Source organism: Narcine bancroftii, chromosome 4 (assembly GCF_036971445.1).
Source record: "Narcine bancroftii isolate sNarBan1 chromosome 4, sNarBan1.hap1, whole genome shotgun sequence".
In the NCBI taxonomy this organism is placed as follows: domain Eukaryota; kingdom Metazoa; phylum Chordata; class Chondrichthyes; order Torpediniformes; family Narcinidae; genus Narcine; species Narcine bancroftii.
The window spans coordinates 92,229,517-92,248,320 of record NC_091472.1 but is presented as its reverse complement, the minus strand read 5'-3'; the positions used below and the strand labels follow the sequence as shown (position 1 = coordinate 92,248,320).

The window sequence follows — 18,804 nt, the reverse complement described above, 5'->3', positions numbered from 1 at the left end:
TCAATTAGGTAACTTTTCTTCGTGGCTGCTACTGAGTATCAACATGTTCTGTGGCAAGAAAGAATATACCTCGCTAATTGAATTTTTCTAAATTTAAAGCACAGGTAAGGCAGCATGAGAGGGCAGTGGTGTAATGAAGAGACTCAGATTTTGTCACGTGAGCAATTCCTTTCAGTAACTAAGCATGTCACCACCTGACATTAACTTAACTATCTCAGAGAGGTGATAGGTTCAAAAAGAGCATCGAGAGGAAGTACAGATAACCCAGCTCAATGCAAGTTGAAAGGGTTGGTGTTATTTAAAAAATGCATACATCAAAGGACTCAATTTTCACAATGTGTAGGTTGCTGGTTAGCTAACATGTAGTGGTTTGCATCCAGTTTCCAATAATGAGGTTATGACAAAATTGCAGACCAGTATCTTCTGTTTCACCTTGGGGGCAATGCTGATGGAGAGCAAATGGTTTTTTTTGGACCACATACATTTCACTACCATTTGTCTTTTGTTAAACTGAATTTTGCACAAGCAAAATAGAAGAGTAATGATTTACGATTTACCATCAACTTTAATCAATAATATATATTCAATAGAGAATGTATGGAATATATCTATGTCCAGATTGCTTGGCCATTTCATGGTTAGTGTAATTTTTCAAATTTAAAGATTTACCAAATCAACATAGGAACAATGTATCACATGATATTGCATACACACACCTTGATAAGTTAAGAATTGACAATACAGATGTGAGCATCAAATGACTTATTGAAGTTCTATTCAGATTTGTCCATGAAAGTAGAATGATCAGAAACTGAAAACCACAATAAGATTTCTGTGCTATAGAGTGGTTTCTCTTTTATGTTCAGTTCTTAAGAAATGTAATCTGATCCAGATCTTAAAATCTTGCATCAAGAATTAATAAAATTATTGCTCAGTATTATACATAGGGTGCAAAAACTTGATGGTCACAGTAGCTCTAGATGCAGAGAAAGCCTTTGACAGACTGGAATGGGACTTTTTATTCAAAGTGTTGGAAAAATTTGGACTAGGACAAACATTTATTAATTGGGTGAGACCTCTATATTCTGAGCATAAAGCTAAAGTAACAATTAATGGCCAAATTTCATCAGCATTCCCACTATCCACATCTAGCAAGCCAAGTTGTCCATTATCTCCAGCTCTTTTCCTCCTGGCTATTGAACCATTAGCAGAATCCATTTGTCTAGATCCAGATATAAATGGTTTCAGGATCAATCAGGAAGAATATAAAATCAATTTATTTGCTGATGATGTTCTGATATATCTGACAGAACCAATGAACTCATAACAAAAATTGTAGTTTAAATTGGAAGATTTTCGGATAATATCGGGTTATAAAGTCAATTGGGACAAAAGCAAAGTTATGCCATGTATGGATGGGAATTATGAACAAATTAAGAGAAATTCTCAATTTAAGTGGCTCTTCAATGGGATTAAATATTTAGGTATTAAGGTGTAGAGCTCGTCAAAAGAATCAAAGACTTGTTGATCCAAACCAAGGCTTTTATTAGCAAAAGACAGGAGCTCTTCACAGGTGATCGACCAGTCCGGAATGATCCGACCTGGCTAGGGACACAAACCTTTAAGGCCCAGACAGTAGGCGTGGCTAAGCTCTCAGCCAATCGCTGTTAGCACAGTCTGGATACTGTAACTATATACGCTATATACATTGGTGATAGATCTGATTTTACCCCCTCCATAAATCTTCGTCTGCGAAGCCAAGCCAAAGAAAAAAAAAGATCTGTACTATCACATAAGGTCAATAACAACCTGCAGAATTTATATAAGTTGAATTATCTTCCTTCGCTTTGCAAAATTGAGGATGATCTTAATAAATGGGTGGCCCTCCCAATAACTTTGGTTGGAAGGGTCAATATTTTTTTCAAAGTTTGCCTGTTCATATACCTCAGAGATTTTTTTCAAAACTTTAATAAATTGGAAGGATTAATGCTCCCAGATTTCAAAAAATATTTTTGGGCAACCCAATTTAATTTTTCACTTCCCTTTTTGACAGAAGAGACTAGTGTTCATGGATAAAATTGGAGTTGAGGAAAGCAGAAAAATATATAAATGGAATTCTAAATTATTATTTGGTCCTAAAGAAGCCCCCATATTAAAGCATATAATTACAATATGGAATAAAATTAATGGTCAAATTGGGGACAAGGTGTGGGGGGGGTGGGGGTCCTTTCACCTAAAACACCCCTGGCTCAAAATATGTTAATTTCATTAATGATTGATAATAAAATCCTGGACACCCGGTCCAAGACAGAAGTCAGGTTTATTGAGGATTGTTATGACTAGAGAAAAATTATGACATTTGAGAAAATTCAGAATAAATATGGAGTTATAAATATACCTTTTTTTCTGTTATCTTCAGTTAGGATCTTATTTAAGGGACAAATTAGGTCCAGCACTAACCTTACCAGAGTGTAACGAAATAGAGATTCTGGTTCAAAAGGGGAGCACAAAAAAATGTATTTAAAAAATGTATTCCTGTAGGTAGAAATGTAATGATACATTGTCAGATATTTTCAGTAATGTGGACTTTTTTGAATTTGTATCCTCCAAATATTGATGAGAAATTTATTTGGGATACTTTTTTAAATTGAGCAGAAGCACATGAAAATATTTTAATAGGAGGGGACTTTAATTTTTGTTTAGATCCATCTTTGGATAGGTCTACTTGGGTAACAACAAAAGTGAAAGCTGCCAAGGCTACAATGAGTTTGATGAGAGACTTGAATTTGATTGATGTATGGATAAAAATAAATCCTAGAGAGAAAGATTATTAATTTTATTCTAGAAGGTTTGATTCTTATTCTAGAATTGATCTATTTTTTTTGTCCTAGCTCAAATACAAACTAAGACTTTTGAAACTAAAGTGGTAAAAAATGGGCACGTGTCTATGCCATTTAAGTTAGAGAGACCAAGTAGGCAAGGCTGTCCTTTGTCATCAGCTTTATTTGTTTTAGCCATAGAACCACTTGCTCAGGTGATTTGCTCTGATTTACAAATTAAGGATTTTATGGTGGGTCAGGAGGAATATAAAACTAGTTTATTTTCAGCTGATGTTTTAATATATTTGACTGATCCTGTCATTTTTACAAATATTTTATGCCCAACTGGAAGAATATGGAAAAGTTTTGGGATACAAAATAAATTGGGATAAAAGTGAAATTATGCTTTTGACAGCAGGTAATTATATTCAGTGTCAAAGGGACACTCTGTTTAAATGGCCAAAAGAAGGTATTAAATATTTAGGTACATATATACAGATAGTAATTTGGGCAATTTATATAAATTGAATTATTTATCTTTATTTAAAAAGATTGAGGAAGATTGTTAAAAATGAATAAATTTACCTATAACATATTTCCAAAGATACAATATATTTTTCAGGTGTTATCGATATTAATACCCCCCAATTTTTTTCCAAGATTTAAATAAATAAATAAGGATATTTCTTTGGAAAGGTAAAAGTTAACATGGAAATATCAATTGGGAGGAATACAGCTTCCAAATTTTAAGAATTATGGAGCAGCACAGATGAGGTTTCTGGCTTCTTTTTTTGAAAAAATATAAAATCAACATAGATTAATATAGTATTGAATAAAATAGGAGAAAAGAAAGCAGAGGAATTTATATATAAATGGAAATCGAAATTGTTGGCTGCTGATGAAGATACCCCATTATTGAACCATTTACTTAATGTTTGGAATAAAATAAATCAATTTTTATCACCTCAAATGCCTTTGGGTCTTTTCAAGAGATAAAAATTTTTTTAATATATGGTACCATAAAGGGATGGTTAATGTGGAAGACTGTTACCAAAGAGGTCAATTAATGTCATTTGAGCCACTGAGAAACAAATAATGCTGTACTACATAATACCCTTTTTTGTTACTTTCAGTTAAGAGCATATTTGAGAGATAAGTTGGGGTCATCAATGTTTCTGTCTAGCTGTACTGAGGTAGAACTTATTAGGAGAGGGATTGTTAAAAAAAATTTCTTTGATATATTCATTATTACAAGCAGGAACTAAATTAGGATGATATACCATAAATATTAGTGTATAATGCGACCCGTGTATAATACGAGTCCCCCCTCCCCTCACCCACCTGAGTCGTGCTACCATCTCTCACGACTCCCCTCCCCTCACCCGCCTGAGTCACGCTGCCATCTCTCCGTCCGCTCACCCGCCTCCCTGAGTCACGCTGCCGTCTCTCACGAACCCCCTCCCCTCACCCACCTGAGTCACACTGGCATCTTTCACAACCCCCTCTCCCCTCACCTGAGTCGCACTGCCACTCGCCTGCTCGCCCACCCAAGTCGCGCTTCCGCTTGCCTGAGTCGCGCTGCTGCTCGCCTGCTTGGCGGCCCGAGTCAGGCTGCCGTCTACCCGCACCCGCTCGCATGCAGAAAAAAAAATTAAATTTTACTCTCGAGTATAATGCGACTCACCTATTTTTGAGGGGAAAAAGGGGGAAACATTTTTGCATTATACTTGAATATTTATGGTAGATCTAGGCAGAGATGGGAAACAGATTTGAATATTATAATAGACCAACAAATGTGGGAAAATTTATGTAGGGATTGTATGACTAGATTAGTTCTATACAATTTTTTACATAATTTATATCTTACACCACAGAAAATTAATAGATTGAAATCAGATTTGTCAGATCAATGTTTTAGGTGTGGTGAAGAAACAAGATCTTATATACATTCAATGTGGTCTTGTCCCCATATGAGACCTTTTTTGGGTCCTATGGGAAATCTTTTAGAACAAGTAACAGGAGTCATAACTGCAATCCAAAGATTCTTTATCCTTCTCTTATTTCTTTTTATACATATAATTTTACTTTTATAAATTTGTATATTGTTTTTTTTTGCTTGGAGAGAGGGGTGAAAATCATCATGTATGTAATCAATTTGGTTTTTTTTATGTTTGTGTTATAGTAATAGTTGTATTTACTGAATATTAAATAAAATATTTTTTAAATGTATTCCTTTCTTCAGGCGGGAACCTCTAAACAAGGGCTTGATAAATCAAGATAAAGGTGGGAATCAAATTTGGGTATAGAAATTGATCCATTTTGCTGGTGTGACTTATGTTGGGACAGCATGATGAACAAGATTAAGGTATCTGCTGGTGCAATATAACTTCTTGCATCAGCTATATCTTTACAAAAATTACATAAATTGAAATCGGAAATATCAGACCAATGTTTTTGATGTGGTCAAGAAATAGGTACTTTCTTACATTCAAACTGGTCATGCCCTAAAGTGAGGCCTTTCTGGGAAGATTTGGGTAACCTCCTGAAAAAAAAACTGAAATTCAATATCCTCAGGTGCCTGAATTATTTTTATTGAGGTATTTAGAAAATGCAAGACCTAAAATGAAGCTGTTGAAGTATCAATTAAAATTTGTTAAGCTCGCTTTAGCAGTGGCCAGGAAATGCACAGCAGTTTCCTGGAAATGTGATTCCCAACTAGGTTTAGCCCACTGGAAGATAGAAATGCATAATTGTGTTCCCCTGTAGAAAATCACCTATAACCTCAGAAACAGGTATGATGTATTTTCAAGAATATGGAATTCATACCTAAGATACATCGGGTAAATCTTTAACGATTCCCCCCCTCCTGTCTCTTCCCCCAGTGCTCGCAGTGCCAAGGACCCTAGATAAGTCAGGTTATTTGTCCCTTGTTGGAAATGGAGTTTATCCTAGGTGAAGCCAATCCTTTCTCTTTTACTTCCTCTTTTCTTATTTTGTCATCTTCTTGTTTCTTGAGCAGGGTAACTCTTATTTAGTTCTTCTTCCTCTCTATTATCTTTCTATTAACTTTTTCTTCCTTTGGTTCAACATAGACATTGAATTTACTTTTTTGTAGTATTATTGTAATTTTTCTTTCTTTATAATAATTGAATCACATGTTGACTTTTTTCTCACTTTCTTTAATATCAACCTGCGGATCGACATTTGTATTATTTTGTTAACATTATTTATATTGTGGTTGTTTTTAACTATTCTTCATTTTGACTGCATGTTCATTGAAAATTCTCAAAATAAAATATTTTTTTATAATTAATCAAATTAAAAGCCTTTTTTCAAAGGTGGAAGGATTATGAAGCTTGGCTACTGATCATAAAAATAGCATTTTAAATAATCTTTCCCATCACTAATTCCTGCTTGTAACTTGGTTAAAATGTGTCCAAAAAGAAGTCGGATTCCAATTCAGTAGTTTGATTGTGTGTGTGTGTGTGTGTGTGTGTGTGTGCGTGAATATGTAACTACATTTTTTTGTATTTTGCCTTAAAGAGCATATCTCTTGCCATGACTCAATTTTTGCAATATATTGCTTTAAAACAGTAGATTTCAAACTGTCCCCCAAACACATAATCCCTCTTAAGCAATCCCTATGCCACAAGTACTCTGTGATTGTTTAAGGATTGCTTAATGTGGTATGTGAGTGGGAAGAGAAGGTTGAGAACCACTGCTCTAGACACAATTGTTACTGAAATATTTTGCTGAAGACAAATCGTCATTGACCCATTCTCTTTGGAGTTATGAAACTGCACATATAATAAGTCAATTAGGTACGATTAAAACAATGATTTTCAAACCATTTTCTTCCCATTCACATATCACCTTAAGCCATCCCTTACCTATCACAGAGCACTTATGGCATAGGAATGGCTTAAAGTGGAATGTGAGTTTACGGGGGCAGTTTGAAAATCGCTTCTTTAAAGTATCTGCAAATGGAATCGATCGCCTAGAATAGCCACTTTTAGCAGAAGTGTTTAAAACTCAAATTCAGTAAGATTATATCACAAACTGGAGAATTCCTGGCTAACTAGAATCAGAAAGTGTTCCACTTTTAGGAAACAGTTGTGAAGGGAGAAGTAAATAGAACAATTCAGATCAGTAATCTTTCTTCGAACCAGGATTTCAACACAATTACAAAAACATGTTGCACTGAAATGGTAAGTTTGGAAGTCTTGCGTTGTACCAGCCAGAAATGTCGAAAGTTACCTTGAAGGTGCTTGTTTTGCCTTAAATATATTTTGTGTGTGATTTTTAGAAACTCTTTCTTCAGATGATCTTGGTAAATAATTTTAAAGTGTTCCAAAAATAACATAGAGTATTTGGTACTCATAGGGTCATTGTAATTACCTGCATTTTTTTCAATAAAAAGATGGAATGGACTAATTCTAATCCCTTTTTTACCTTTAGGTATGGCATTCCCAACGAAAGGCTAAGAATTCAAGGACCCATGTCACTGAACCCTCATCAGATCTGAACTTTAACAAATGCTTAGTTTCACAACAGCCACGGACAAAATGTGCCCAACCTGACTGTCAGTGAAATGCTAGCATTGTGTGTGTGTGTGTGTGTGTGTGTGTGTGTGTGTGTGTGTGTGTGTGTGTGTGTGTGTGTGTGTGTGTGTGTGTGTGTGTGTGTGTGTGTGTGCGCGTGCGTGCGTGCACATGCACATGCATTTGGAAACCAGTTGGGTCAATTAGTTAATTCTGGCCTAGTGCTCTTCCTACTATTTTTGTCACATCTATCCCAGAGGAACCACATGCAGTGTATTTCATTGCCTGCTTGGTGTAGGGTATTTGCTTTATACATCACCTAATTCATTGCAACTTGTAGCTAGTGGCTTCTGAGTTAAGCGTGCATTTAGTAGGTCAAGCAATTGCTGCAAAAAAATTTTAATCTGTAGAGGATTTATTTTTAAAAAAGAACTGATGTCAATATTGATTCAGCGTTATGAATTTAAACTTGTTTCTCTCCAAGGTGCACTCCACTGATTATGTGACTAGTAAAACTTAATTCTGCTTGGATCTAATTAAATAATCTCATTTCATTTGGTGGGATTTTTAACAAGTGAATAGCGACAATGGGTTAAGACCATGTCTTTTGAAATGGATTGCAATATTAACATGCACAGTTGTACTCAATTAAATCATTTCTGCTTAAGAATTTGGGTTATAAAGATGCTGTGCCTTAACCTTTTTAACTGCTATCTTGCTGTAATTTCTAATGTAAATCCATCTTTGATCTGCTGTTGAAATGCTATTGATGTGTTAACCAATCACTTCCTAGGAAATTCCTCTAACCATGTGTTGGAAATGTTGCAATTTAACTAGGTGCAGTGGCTACTAAAGTTCGAAGGCACGATATGCGGATCCATCCTTACCAAAGGATTGTGACCGCAGACCGAGGTTAGTTTAGTTCTGGAGTTCTTGTTTTTTGGTGAACTTGTTGACCGAAAGGGTGCTGCTCTGTAAAATCGCATCAGGTGGGGTTGACTAATGGTCTAATTTCTGAGGACCAATTAAGTCCATTTTTATTCAGCCAAATACCACTGTGCCCAACCACTCTTCAGATTTTTGTTGCAAAACTTTGTTGGAACATCTGAATGTAACTTTCTCTCATTGGATGGGAGTGATGGAAAGATATTTAAGGCTGAGGAAAGAGAATATTAGTGTTCCTGTTCCTGCCTGGTAAGATTGATGAACATTAAGGGACATGCTCTAACTATCAATGTTTATTTAACGTTGAGGGAGGGAGGAATTAATTCATTTATTTTAAACATAGTCAAAACCATAAAGATTTTTTAAACTATGCTTCGGAAAGGACCAAATCTTTTTCCTTGAAGGAACTCTGAAATGTGCCTTTATAATCTTTAATGGAATATAATACATGAATATGAATTTTATACACTATTATGCCAGATTCTTATTGATGCTTGTAAAGTCGTCATGTACTTTATATATCTGCATTTGACCCATCATACCTTTACAGTGGGGTCAGCATTTTATCTGTGCAGTAACTTGGGGATTTTCTCCCCATAATGTATTCAAAAGGTCTTAACAGGAATCAATGTTCATTTTCCCAGCCTAACTCTTGCCATAATTATGTGCCCTTAGACCTGTAAGTTGAAAAAATATATCTAAATAATTAATGTGTTTTAGGCTCACAAATACACCATGAATTTTATGTTCTTAATTTTCAAGTATGTCATTGCATTTAAGTATAGCATCATTAACTTCCAGGAATTAAAATTCTTTACCAAATTTTATGAAAAGTTAGATTCAAAACCAAGTGAAATATTAATATTAACTCATCTACTTTTTTTTTAAATGACCAACAGCAAATGTAATTGCTCCCCTCAGCCCAGCTTCCCATGTACCATTTGTTTTTCAAATCCAAACTGTTCTCTCTACCTGACCAATTATGTCGAGAAATATACAATGTTTAAGCACACTTTAAGATTTAAGTGAGGTTGTGTTAATTGGGGAGTGGGGTAGGATGAAAAGTAGGAAGTGAGAAGAAATGAAGAAAGAGGAATAGTGGTAGCACCATCAATTACTCAAATGACTTGTTAAGAAACCAATAGGCTTTTATTCACTGAAGAACAAAGGCACATCCACGCTGTTCAACTGACGTGTACTGAAGAGGGGGCTGTGGAACAGTCACCTTTATCCAGGAGCCTGTGGGAGGGGCTAGAGGTACAGTCATCCAATGGGTGTACCTGACTAGACAATTATATGCAACACAGTGGTATACCACAGTAAGATTGATATAATGTGGAACCAGATCCAACCAAAAATAATAAAGTAAAAGTTATTTTTAGCTGTCCCTGAGATCTTGCAGGCCTACTACCCAAGCTGGGCAGCAAGATCAGCACTGGGAGAGAGGGGGATGTGGTGCTACAGTTTTGACGGCATGCACATGGAGAAAACTTTGCATGTTTTATCCCAGACCCAGTGTAACTATATCAGGGTTAACAGTTGTTGAAATCAAATTCTACTTGAGGATATAATTCACAATTCCTGGGATTGGACAAGTGACGTCTAAAGCAGTTGCTTGAAAGATGCGATAGCACTAACTACTTCACATAATAGAGAGGGGTTAAGTTTTCACTTAATCCAGGAATTATTTTCAAGGCACCAGATCTCAGGTAAATTTTGTTAATGATTAAAACTCCAGGGTAAATGCAGAGAGTTCACAGGGATGTCTGCTATCATAAATACAATTAGAAATTCCTATTCAGGTCTGTATGGTGTGTTGGGAGCCTAAATTATTACATTGGATTTTTTAATCAGGAAATTTAGACCTTTTTTATGAACTTTTTAAAGCCAAGTCACCAACAAGGTCTAAGGGGCTTCTATATTCAATATAAGAGGTTGTTTAAATAGATGATTTCCTTCCTTTGCATAGGATTACGTGTCTCTTAAATATGCTTTTTGCAACAGAAAAATACTTTCCAGTTGATTTAGATATATTATTTTTAACTAGGTATGTAGATTTGGTAATGGGTTAATAACTGCATCATTCTTTACTACAAAAAAAATGACCCCGCATTGTAACTTTACAGAAATGTATTTGGTACAGATATCAAGATAGACTGACTGAAGTGATTGGAATATTAACTCGACATGTGTTGCACGGTTATTGAACCTGTGTGTACTGTTGAAAGCCTTGGACTGAGTAGAGGATCTGTAGCAGGTGTATTGGTTGATTGAGATTATAACCATTTTGTTGGTCCTTATAGGCTGTATAATTTAAAAGACAAGTAAATATACAAATATGCTTAATTTTCAATGAGAATAATGTGGCCCTTAACAAGTATTTTGCAAAATACATTAAATTACAAAGGCAAAGGATTTTATTTTCTTGCATTTTTGGAAAGAAAAATATTTTAACAGTGAGTGAGTCTTTGAATATAAAGTGATTATGCAGGCATCAGTCCTTTCTTCATTTTAACAGATACACTGAGAGAACTGTCATCACAGTATTATGTTTTATTACACCATGACCTCGGCTGCTAATGTATTTGGATATTGTGACAGGATCAATGTCTGATTCCACACAATTAAAAGTCCTGGCATTGCATTGGCTCTCGGTGGGTAATGCACTCCTTTTTTCACCCACTAACATGAGCAAATGTGCTGTTTCTTCAATCCTGTGATTTATTCCTTTTTACCTTAAAGAAGATGAGGTCAATAATCGGAAACTATGGCTGTAATTTGGAGAATAGACACAGCTAATATATGGACCATCAAAAAGGGTGCTATTATTAAGCATTACACCAGCCTTACCTTGCTAACATGGCACAAATTTGACTTTGCACTGAATAATTTATTTAATTTCCTCTGCTTAAGTCTTGCGGCCAACAGTACAATATTTTGGAACCTCAGAACTTTGATACATGTTAAGCTGTTGAACAAAAGTCTTATTTTACATTTAAGTGGACCAAGTTGGGTGGAGGGAAATGGGAGAAATGAGAGATTGAAAGAGAAACAGAATGATTCCAGAACGCTGTGACTTATCATTTTCCACTTGAGAACTTTTGTTTTACTGTAATCATCTCCATTTTTATTTTTTTGCAAAGAAAATAGTATTACAGGTGGCTTCTTTAAAAAAAATATAAAAATATAAAGCAGGAATGTATATGAAAATGTCAGATTTTATTGTACTTGCAGAGTATTAGCATTGAAATTCAAACAAGAGGGCTATTTGTAGTTTAAAATGTGCATTATAGTGTTGAGTAGAAATTCATCTATTTTTGGATATATTTTAGGGCTTTATAAATGTAGACTTTTAAACGGCAGGACTTCTTTTGTGTTTACATGCAAATGCATTTTATACAAGACTGTCCTATAAGTGTACAATAGCACTCTCAACTGGAATATGTTGGATAAAGTAAATTAATTGGCCTCTTCCAAGTTCCCATGATGTAGCCTACACTGCTAGTCGTATAATTTAGAATTGCTTGTATTTTGAGGCCAAGAATTTCATATTGTTGTAAATAGAAGAAAAGAAAGGCAATAAAATTTTATTGAACAACTTGGTTTTGCCCCATAGTTTGTTAAATTTGTTGTGCCACATTGCTAAGTACTTGTACTTTATCAACGGCCAGTTAATCACATTCATTAATAATATTTTCTTTATATTGTGTGTACACTTATTAGCAGTCAGGTACTGTACTGACTGAAGGACACCAGATGTTGCCAAGTAAATCCAGACATCTTTCCTTGACTCTCTTGTATGAACGCTGTTTCCCGAGCTCTTCCATTGACTGCTACTAACCATTAGTCATTAGTTTTTTTTTCTGTTAACAAATTGTTGGAATGGGCTCCTTCTCATGCTTTTAATCATGAACCAGTGCTGCCATGATTGAATACATTCTATAGGTAGACATCTATTAATATTTCAGAATTACAGTGCTTTGTTTTATTAGTTATGATCAGCTTTTCATGTTGTCATCCAGTCACCACCAGCTGATACTAATCTCTTCTCTATCTTTTTTCTTTTCTCCTTTTTTTGTTTCTAATCGCCCAGCTGCCACTGGCAACTAACCTATGACCTTCTGACCTCTGAACTCTTCACCCAATGATGACCTGACCATGCCTGCCTGCTGATCAATTAACTGGTGATCGCCTTTGCTTGCCTGTCTTCAGTGCAGTGAGCTGAGGCACTGTCCGTTCGTCTCACTGCCTAACAATGAAAACAAAACACACACAAACAAAAAAACAAAAATTATTCAGCCTCTCAATTTTTCTGGTTGGGTGAATCGTGAGGTCCTAGACCCTGCACTGAATAAAATTAAAGCAATAAAGTCCAATTCATCCCTCACTGTTCATCAGTGATCATCATTTTGTTATCCTCCTTAATGAACGGTAAGAAGGCCGAGGAGACAGGAGATGGATGCAATGAATAGCTTTTAACAAAGGCAGTAACTGTGGGAGTTTGGAGAAAATTTTTTTCTCATGCTGAAGTCGCAAGTTTCCTGAATGTAATTTATTGTGTGCTGATGCATCATGCAATGAACCTTTGGTTAGTGATGTCATTGCTGAAGGATTTTTGAATGAGTTTCAATGTTCCAAATGTGGTTGATTTTTTTGTGTTCATTTGTGTTCCTCAAGGACTCCAATGCCAAGTTGAAACCTTTCATGACCTTGACCTGGCAGTTCAGAATTTTCCTAAACCAAATGCTTGAGTCATAGAAAGAACTGAACAAGAACCAAAGGGTGGTAAAGAAGCCTGATGTAATAATAGTTAAAGAACAAGTATACCCAGCAGATACTAGAAATCTTTGGCAATAAGGTCCATGCATTATGTGTCACTATACTGGGCGTATTGTTGAATCTTATTTTTCTTCCTTGTATAGATTTGTTTTCTCAAGGATGTAAAGCCATGCTTGCCTCTTTAATAACATATTAAAAATCTAGATATGCATAGTGCATTGAGCAAACCACAAAAAGAACAAACAAGTAGATACTTTTACTATACAAGGGTGCTGGTAAGAAGAAATATATTTTTGACAGCGTAGTCTTTTATACTTTCTAGTATTAAACGGAACCTGAACAAAGAAACCCTTTATTTCATTAAATGATTTCCTGGTAGTAGTGAACAAAGCAAAACAGGAGACCAAACAGCCTTTTTTCCACCTTTATTCCCCCTTTTTTTGTTAAATTGTAAAGATTGGAAAACGTCTAAAGAAAGAAGTGCCTTATGTTATTCATGGTCATTTTGTCTGGCATCTTATATTAATCATCTTGCTGAATGCAAGGTCTCAAATGCATGCAAACTTAGCTGCCCAGTGCTTACATGAAAGGATCCGCATGTGAATAAAAATGAGCTGGCAGTTGTGTTGTCTGATAAGTGCCACATCACTAAACCCATGGATTACAATAGCCATGACTGTGACATTTGTACACTCCCTGGGTTTTATAGTGTATTATTTAAAGCCACCATTTCAGTAGATGTTCATATTTTAAAGAGGTAGTTTGCCTTTTGTATAAATCCACAGGATAACTCAACAATGGAACACAGTTGTAGCCAAAGTTCACGTTCAGACATTTATTTCCTATTCACTGTTTCAGCGAGTACTTCAACTCCACAATTTCAAATGGTACGAGAAAGTGCAATGATTCTCCATATTGTTAACAGTTGTAGCGTGCTCAAAATGAAGACATTCAAGTTCTCAGTTACTATTATAGTCAATATTAGTGACTGAAAATTTAGATGACAAACCTTGTGTTACCATTACTAAATCAACAGAAGCAATTTGGCTAACTAAATAATAAACAAAAAAACAATGAGGTTGGGTAACCTCATTAAATGTATCCAAACCTAACCTTCCATTTCAAAGGTATATGATTACTTGTTAACAAAACTTCTTACAGATGTTTCCATGGGCATTGACCTTGGTGTGAACCAAACTGACCAGTGGACACATAAGCAGAAGAATCCTCTGCCACAATGTATGTCCTGTAATTAAACTGATGGCTCATTTATGTCCACATAGGGATCCTATTTAACAATGCCTTTTTATCAGTTGGGTTGCTAGAAATATTTGCATGATCATATCGTGTTTTGACTTCATGTTGTGGGCAAGGTGGGCTAGAATGGGGGGTGGGTGGGGGGAGTAATAATTTACTATGCAACAAGATTGAAACTATCCAGCCAGCTTTAAATGTTGTGTCACCATCTTGTCTTCCTGACTGATATCTTGCTTCTTTGAACATATCCATTTTTCATCCTGGTGCCATTGTTAATATTTTTGTTTGAGCAGAACAGGCGACACTCAAGTGCAGGTCATGACAGTAACCATGGAATGTGAGGAGGAATCTAAAATTAAAGTGAAATTCTATTTTTCATTTTGGTAAACACTGGACGAGTGGGGTTGTGATGGCAGCAGGTGAGGAGAGGTTAAATATTAAAAGCAAAACTTTAATGCTACTCTGCAAATTGTCAGTTTCTGATAGCATAATTTCTGAACAAGTTCAAAATTCTGTGTGCACCCTTAACTTCAGCATTACCATTATTTGGGTATTTTATCTCCATAGATATTTAAAGGTAGTTTAAAAAGGACCCTTACGCTTCACTTTTCTGGCAGTATTATGTAATTCTACAGAGTGATGGGAGTGTCGCTTGTAGTCATATAGTTAACAGATATGAGCCAGTTATTTGCAAAACAAGCAGTAGATCCATGTTGTGTCTGTACCATAACTAACTTAATTGCCTAAAGACTTGTAAGATAATGTATTTACAGCCATTGTTACAATTTATAATGTATTTTTCTAAACCTTGTTTTTTGTATGTTATATATAAAACATCAATAATTTTTTTTGAATAAATTGAATAAAAGTATAGAAATCCCACCATTTTGATAACTGGTCAATGCCAAAAGTTTTTGTAGTAGTTTATTAATGAAAGTATTCCCTTCTTTGCCTTTATGTTAGCAATTGAATTCCTGCTTTTTTAAAACTTGCTTACATTTGATTTCACTGATTTTTGCAATTTCTATTAACCCTTGCATTATTTTAATAAATGTTATAATATCAAACCACTAACTCTGTTTAACTGTGTTTGTGTCATTATCTAATATAAGAATAAAGTTTAAAAACTTTCAGTTTGTCAGACTAACCCTGAGGTGAGTGATCATGCAGTAGTATTACAATATAACATTTTTAATCTTTGTCATGTTGTTCAACATTCTCTCTGTGACAATATTGAGATTTGCTGAGTTTTGGAAAGGGGTTGCTTTGCTTTTATCATTTAAAATAGTCACCAAAAAGGAAAAAAATATTGATTTATTCCTCACTATAGATCTTAACATTCAATTTTTACATTTCTGGTACCATAGTAAAAATAAAAGGGCTACAGAAGTAGTTATTTACAAAATAATATCTGCATGTAAAACTGCTTTAGTCTGAACCATATCACAATGACCTCACAGAGAGGTGAATCTTTGCAACCAGACAATGTCATCCCAAATAACAACTATAATGTCACTTGCATTGGTGAAAAGGTTGCTTAATTTTTATTGGAATTTGAATTTATTCCTACTTTAATATTTCACTTTATCAGTTCATGGTTCACAGCATGGTTAGTGTAATACGACGCTATTACAGTACCAGCAATCCCCCAAGTTCGATTCCAACACTGTAAGGAATTTGTACCTTCTCCCCACGTCTGCATAGGTTTTCTCCAGGTGCTCTGGTTTCTTCCCACTCTCCAAAAACCAAGATCCTTTTATTGTCATGTAATAAAACAGGTGTAATATTACACAAGATTGACTCGAGTCTGCCTTCAAACAAAGATTTGCCATCAGCAGAAATTGCCCAGTGCTCCTTATAGTCAGAAAAAGAGAAGCAAAAGAAAGTCCACTCAGAGTTATTGAGTGTCCATGGATTTGCCTCCACTACTCCTGCAGCTTCCGCAGCCACACAGATTTCAGTCCAAACCAAGCTCCAGATCCTAACCTTCGACACGATCCTGAAGCTTTTGTTGCCATCAGCACCCTCTCACATCTCAGTTCTGGTACTCCTTCAGCTAGTCTTGTGTGAGTGCTTTGTCCACAGCTGCCACAGCCTGCGTGGATTCCTTACCTCGAGTTACTAACAGCCCACCTCCTGTGTATTCTTCAACCACAGAGCACCTCACTGGTATAGGGTCTTCTCTTCTGCTTCTCCAACTCAAAAAGGAGAGGGAGGGGTGGTCTCACTATTTTCTGGTGTCCTGCACCAGTCCTTTGCTTCTCTTGAGTCTGCAACCCCTCGAGGTTGCTGCCGAACACAGTCACCACAGTTTTGGGCTCAGACCCCGTGGTTGCAGGATTTTAAATTAAACCGCAATTGGCTCCTTTAACAGGACATTTAAAGTCTTTTCAAAGCCATCAGTAGTTGGACTGGGCAGTAGAACCCGGCGGCAGAGCACTGCATCTCCTCTCCCCACTCTCCGTGGGTTTGCACCAAGCAGCAGCAGCTCTGGCAACACCGCCATTTTTATTTTACGTACAGGTTTGTCAGTTCATTTGGTGCAATTGGGCGGCACTGGTTTAAATGGCCAAATTGGCTTCTATTGCGCTGTATCTTTTTTTTAAAAAGAAGACAGGATGCACTAATAGATTTAAATGTAGAGTTTCAGATTAGTAGCACTTTCATAACCTGAGGTAACTGGGGATTAAAAGAACACCGGCACAGTAAGAGTCAGTAACATTTCTAAAGGCTGAAAAATGGTTTGTCACCTGCATTGGTTTTGTTTCTGATTGTTATCAATGTTGTTAAATTATGATTATAAAATTAGCATTAAAGATCATTAACTGATGCATGGTAAAAGATGGTGCTGCATAATCTAATTGGATCATCAGCTTAATTATGCAGAAGGGGGCTATTCAGTCCTTTGATTTCATGCTAGGTTATTGATAAGTGACTAATCCTTTTCTCCATTTCTTTCCACATAATCTTCAAATTTTTTTTCCTCATGTTGATCTAATTTCCTTTCCCTAATTGACTCTTACTTCCCATACTCCCTACATTTAAAAACATAAATGTTTCCTCACCAAAAGCAGTATTTTTCCCCGAATCCGAAACCATCCATCACCTGTCTCTTCTTCCCTTGTCCAAACCTGACACCATTTTATACACTTCCTTCAAATTGCTCAACTTCGACCCAGCTTCTCCATTCTAACCATGTGGAAACAATCCTTCATCCCTAGAACCATTCTAGTGAGACCATAAGGCATAGGAGCAGAATTGGGCCATTTGGCCCATTGAGTCTGCTCTGCCATTCATATCATAGCTAATCTATTTTTCCTCTTAACCCATTCTCCTTCCTTCTCCTCATAACCTTTGACATCCTTACTAATCAAGAAAGGATCTTATTTGGATGCTCTTGAAAATTCTCATCTTCCATAAACATTGGTGAGAAGAATTCGATATCAAAGTAGAGTGAACTCATCCAATATTTAACTATGGTTGGACATAACCTTGCTTTTGTGTACTCTGCCTCCATTAATTAAACCCATGATCACTTAACCTTCACTAACTGCTCATTCAATCATACTGTGCCACTTTCAAAGTTTCAAGTACAACTATACTGTGGCCCCTGTGTTCCAGCATGACTGTGCCATCTAATTTATATTGTTGCTCCTCACTCTACCTATTAATTTGTATCCCTGTATGCTTAACAATATTCAATTTTTAAAAAACATTGTTTTGTTGGTGCGATCACTTGTACGTGTCATTCCCACAAAAGTAAATGTAAACATGTTAATTGATTAACATTTCAATCTACTTCACAAACTGGAAAGCTATTGAATGGGTCTTTAATGAGAATAAACAATGCAGCCACATATTTGGATCTGAAATAATGAACATAGCTGTAATATCATAAATCCTTCAGCAATCTTGGACCATGTACCAAACCACATCTAATATTGCAGGACCACAGATTTCCGATATTTCTGTAAGATCCCCTCTATTCTAAAAAGAGAGCATAGTAGAAGGTGCCATCACTCCTCATCGGCTCACACCTTCATTTCAGTAATCATCCAGGTGAACCTCCTCTGTGCTACCTCCAAAACCAGTATATCCTTCCTCAAGTAAGGAGACCAGAACCTGCCTCTACTGCCCTCTGTGGCAATGAATTCCACTGATTCACCACCCTCTGGGTAAAGAAATTCCTACTCATCTCGGTCCTAAATGGTTTGCCTATTATCCTCAAACCATGGCCCCGGGTTCTGGATTTTCCCATCATTGGAAACATCCCATCTGCATCCATTCTGTCCAGTCCTGCCAGAATTTTATATGTCTCTATGAGATCCCCTCTCAATCTTCTAAATTCCAGAACTAGGTATAGCCATTCCAAGTACCCTGTTCGGCTCCAGCAGAACCTCCCTTCAATTCAATCCCCCTCATAATGAAAGTCAACATCTCATTTGCTTTCTCGATTACCTGTT

The 18,804-nt window shown here is 36.0% G+C and overlaps 1 protein-coding gene and 1 long non-coding RNA gene across 9 annotated transcripts in view; one reads left to right on the top strand and one right to left on the bottom strand.

The window, feature by feature from the left end:
* Window positions 1–15,411, top strand: part of LOC138760836 (KH domain-containing RNA-binding protein QKI) — a 628,685-nt gene extending 613,274 nt beyond the window's left edge. For 4 of the 8 annotated variants that reach the window (XM_069932030.1, XM_069932029.1, XM_069932037.1 and 1 more), the window contains 2 exons: window positions 8,198–8,272; window positions 12,983–15,411. In XM_069932030.1, coding sequence (XP_069788131.1) covers window positions 8,198–8,272; window positions 12,983–13,056 — 149 coding nt within the window. In that variant the 3' untranslated portion in view covers window positions 13,057–15,411. The other 4 variants (XM_069932031.1, XM_069932032.1, XM_069932035.1 and 1 more) reach the window with 4 other exon arrangements.
* LOC138760837 (uncharacterized) overlaps window positions 1–18,804 on the bottom strand; it is a 154,326-nt gene that overhangs the window by 130,014 nt on the left and 5,508 nt on the right. The gene's annotated exons all lie outside the window — the stretch shown is intronic.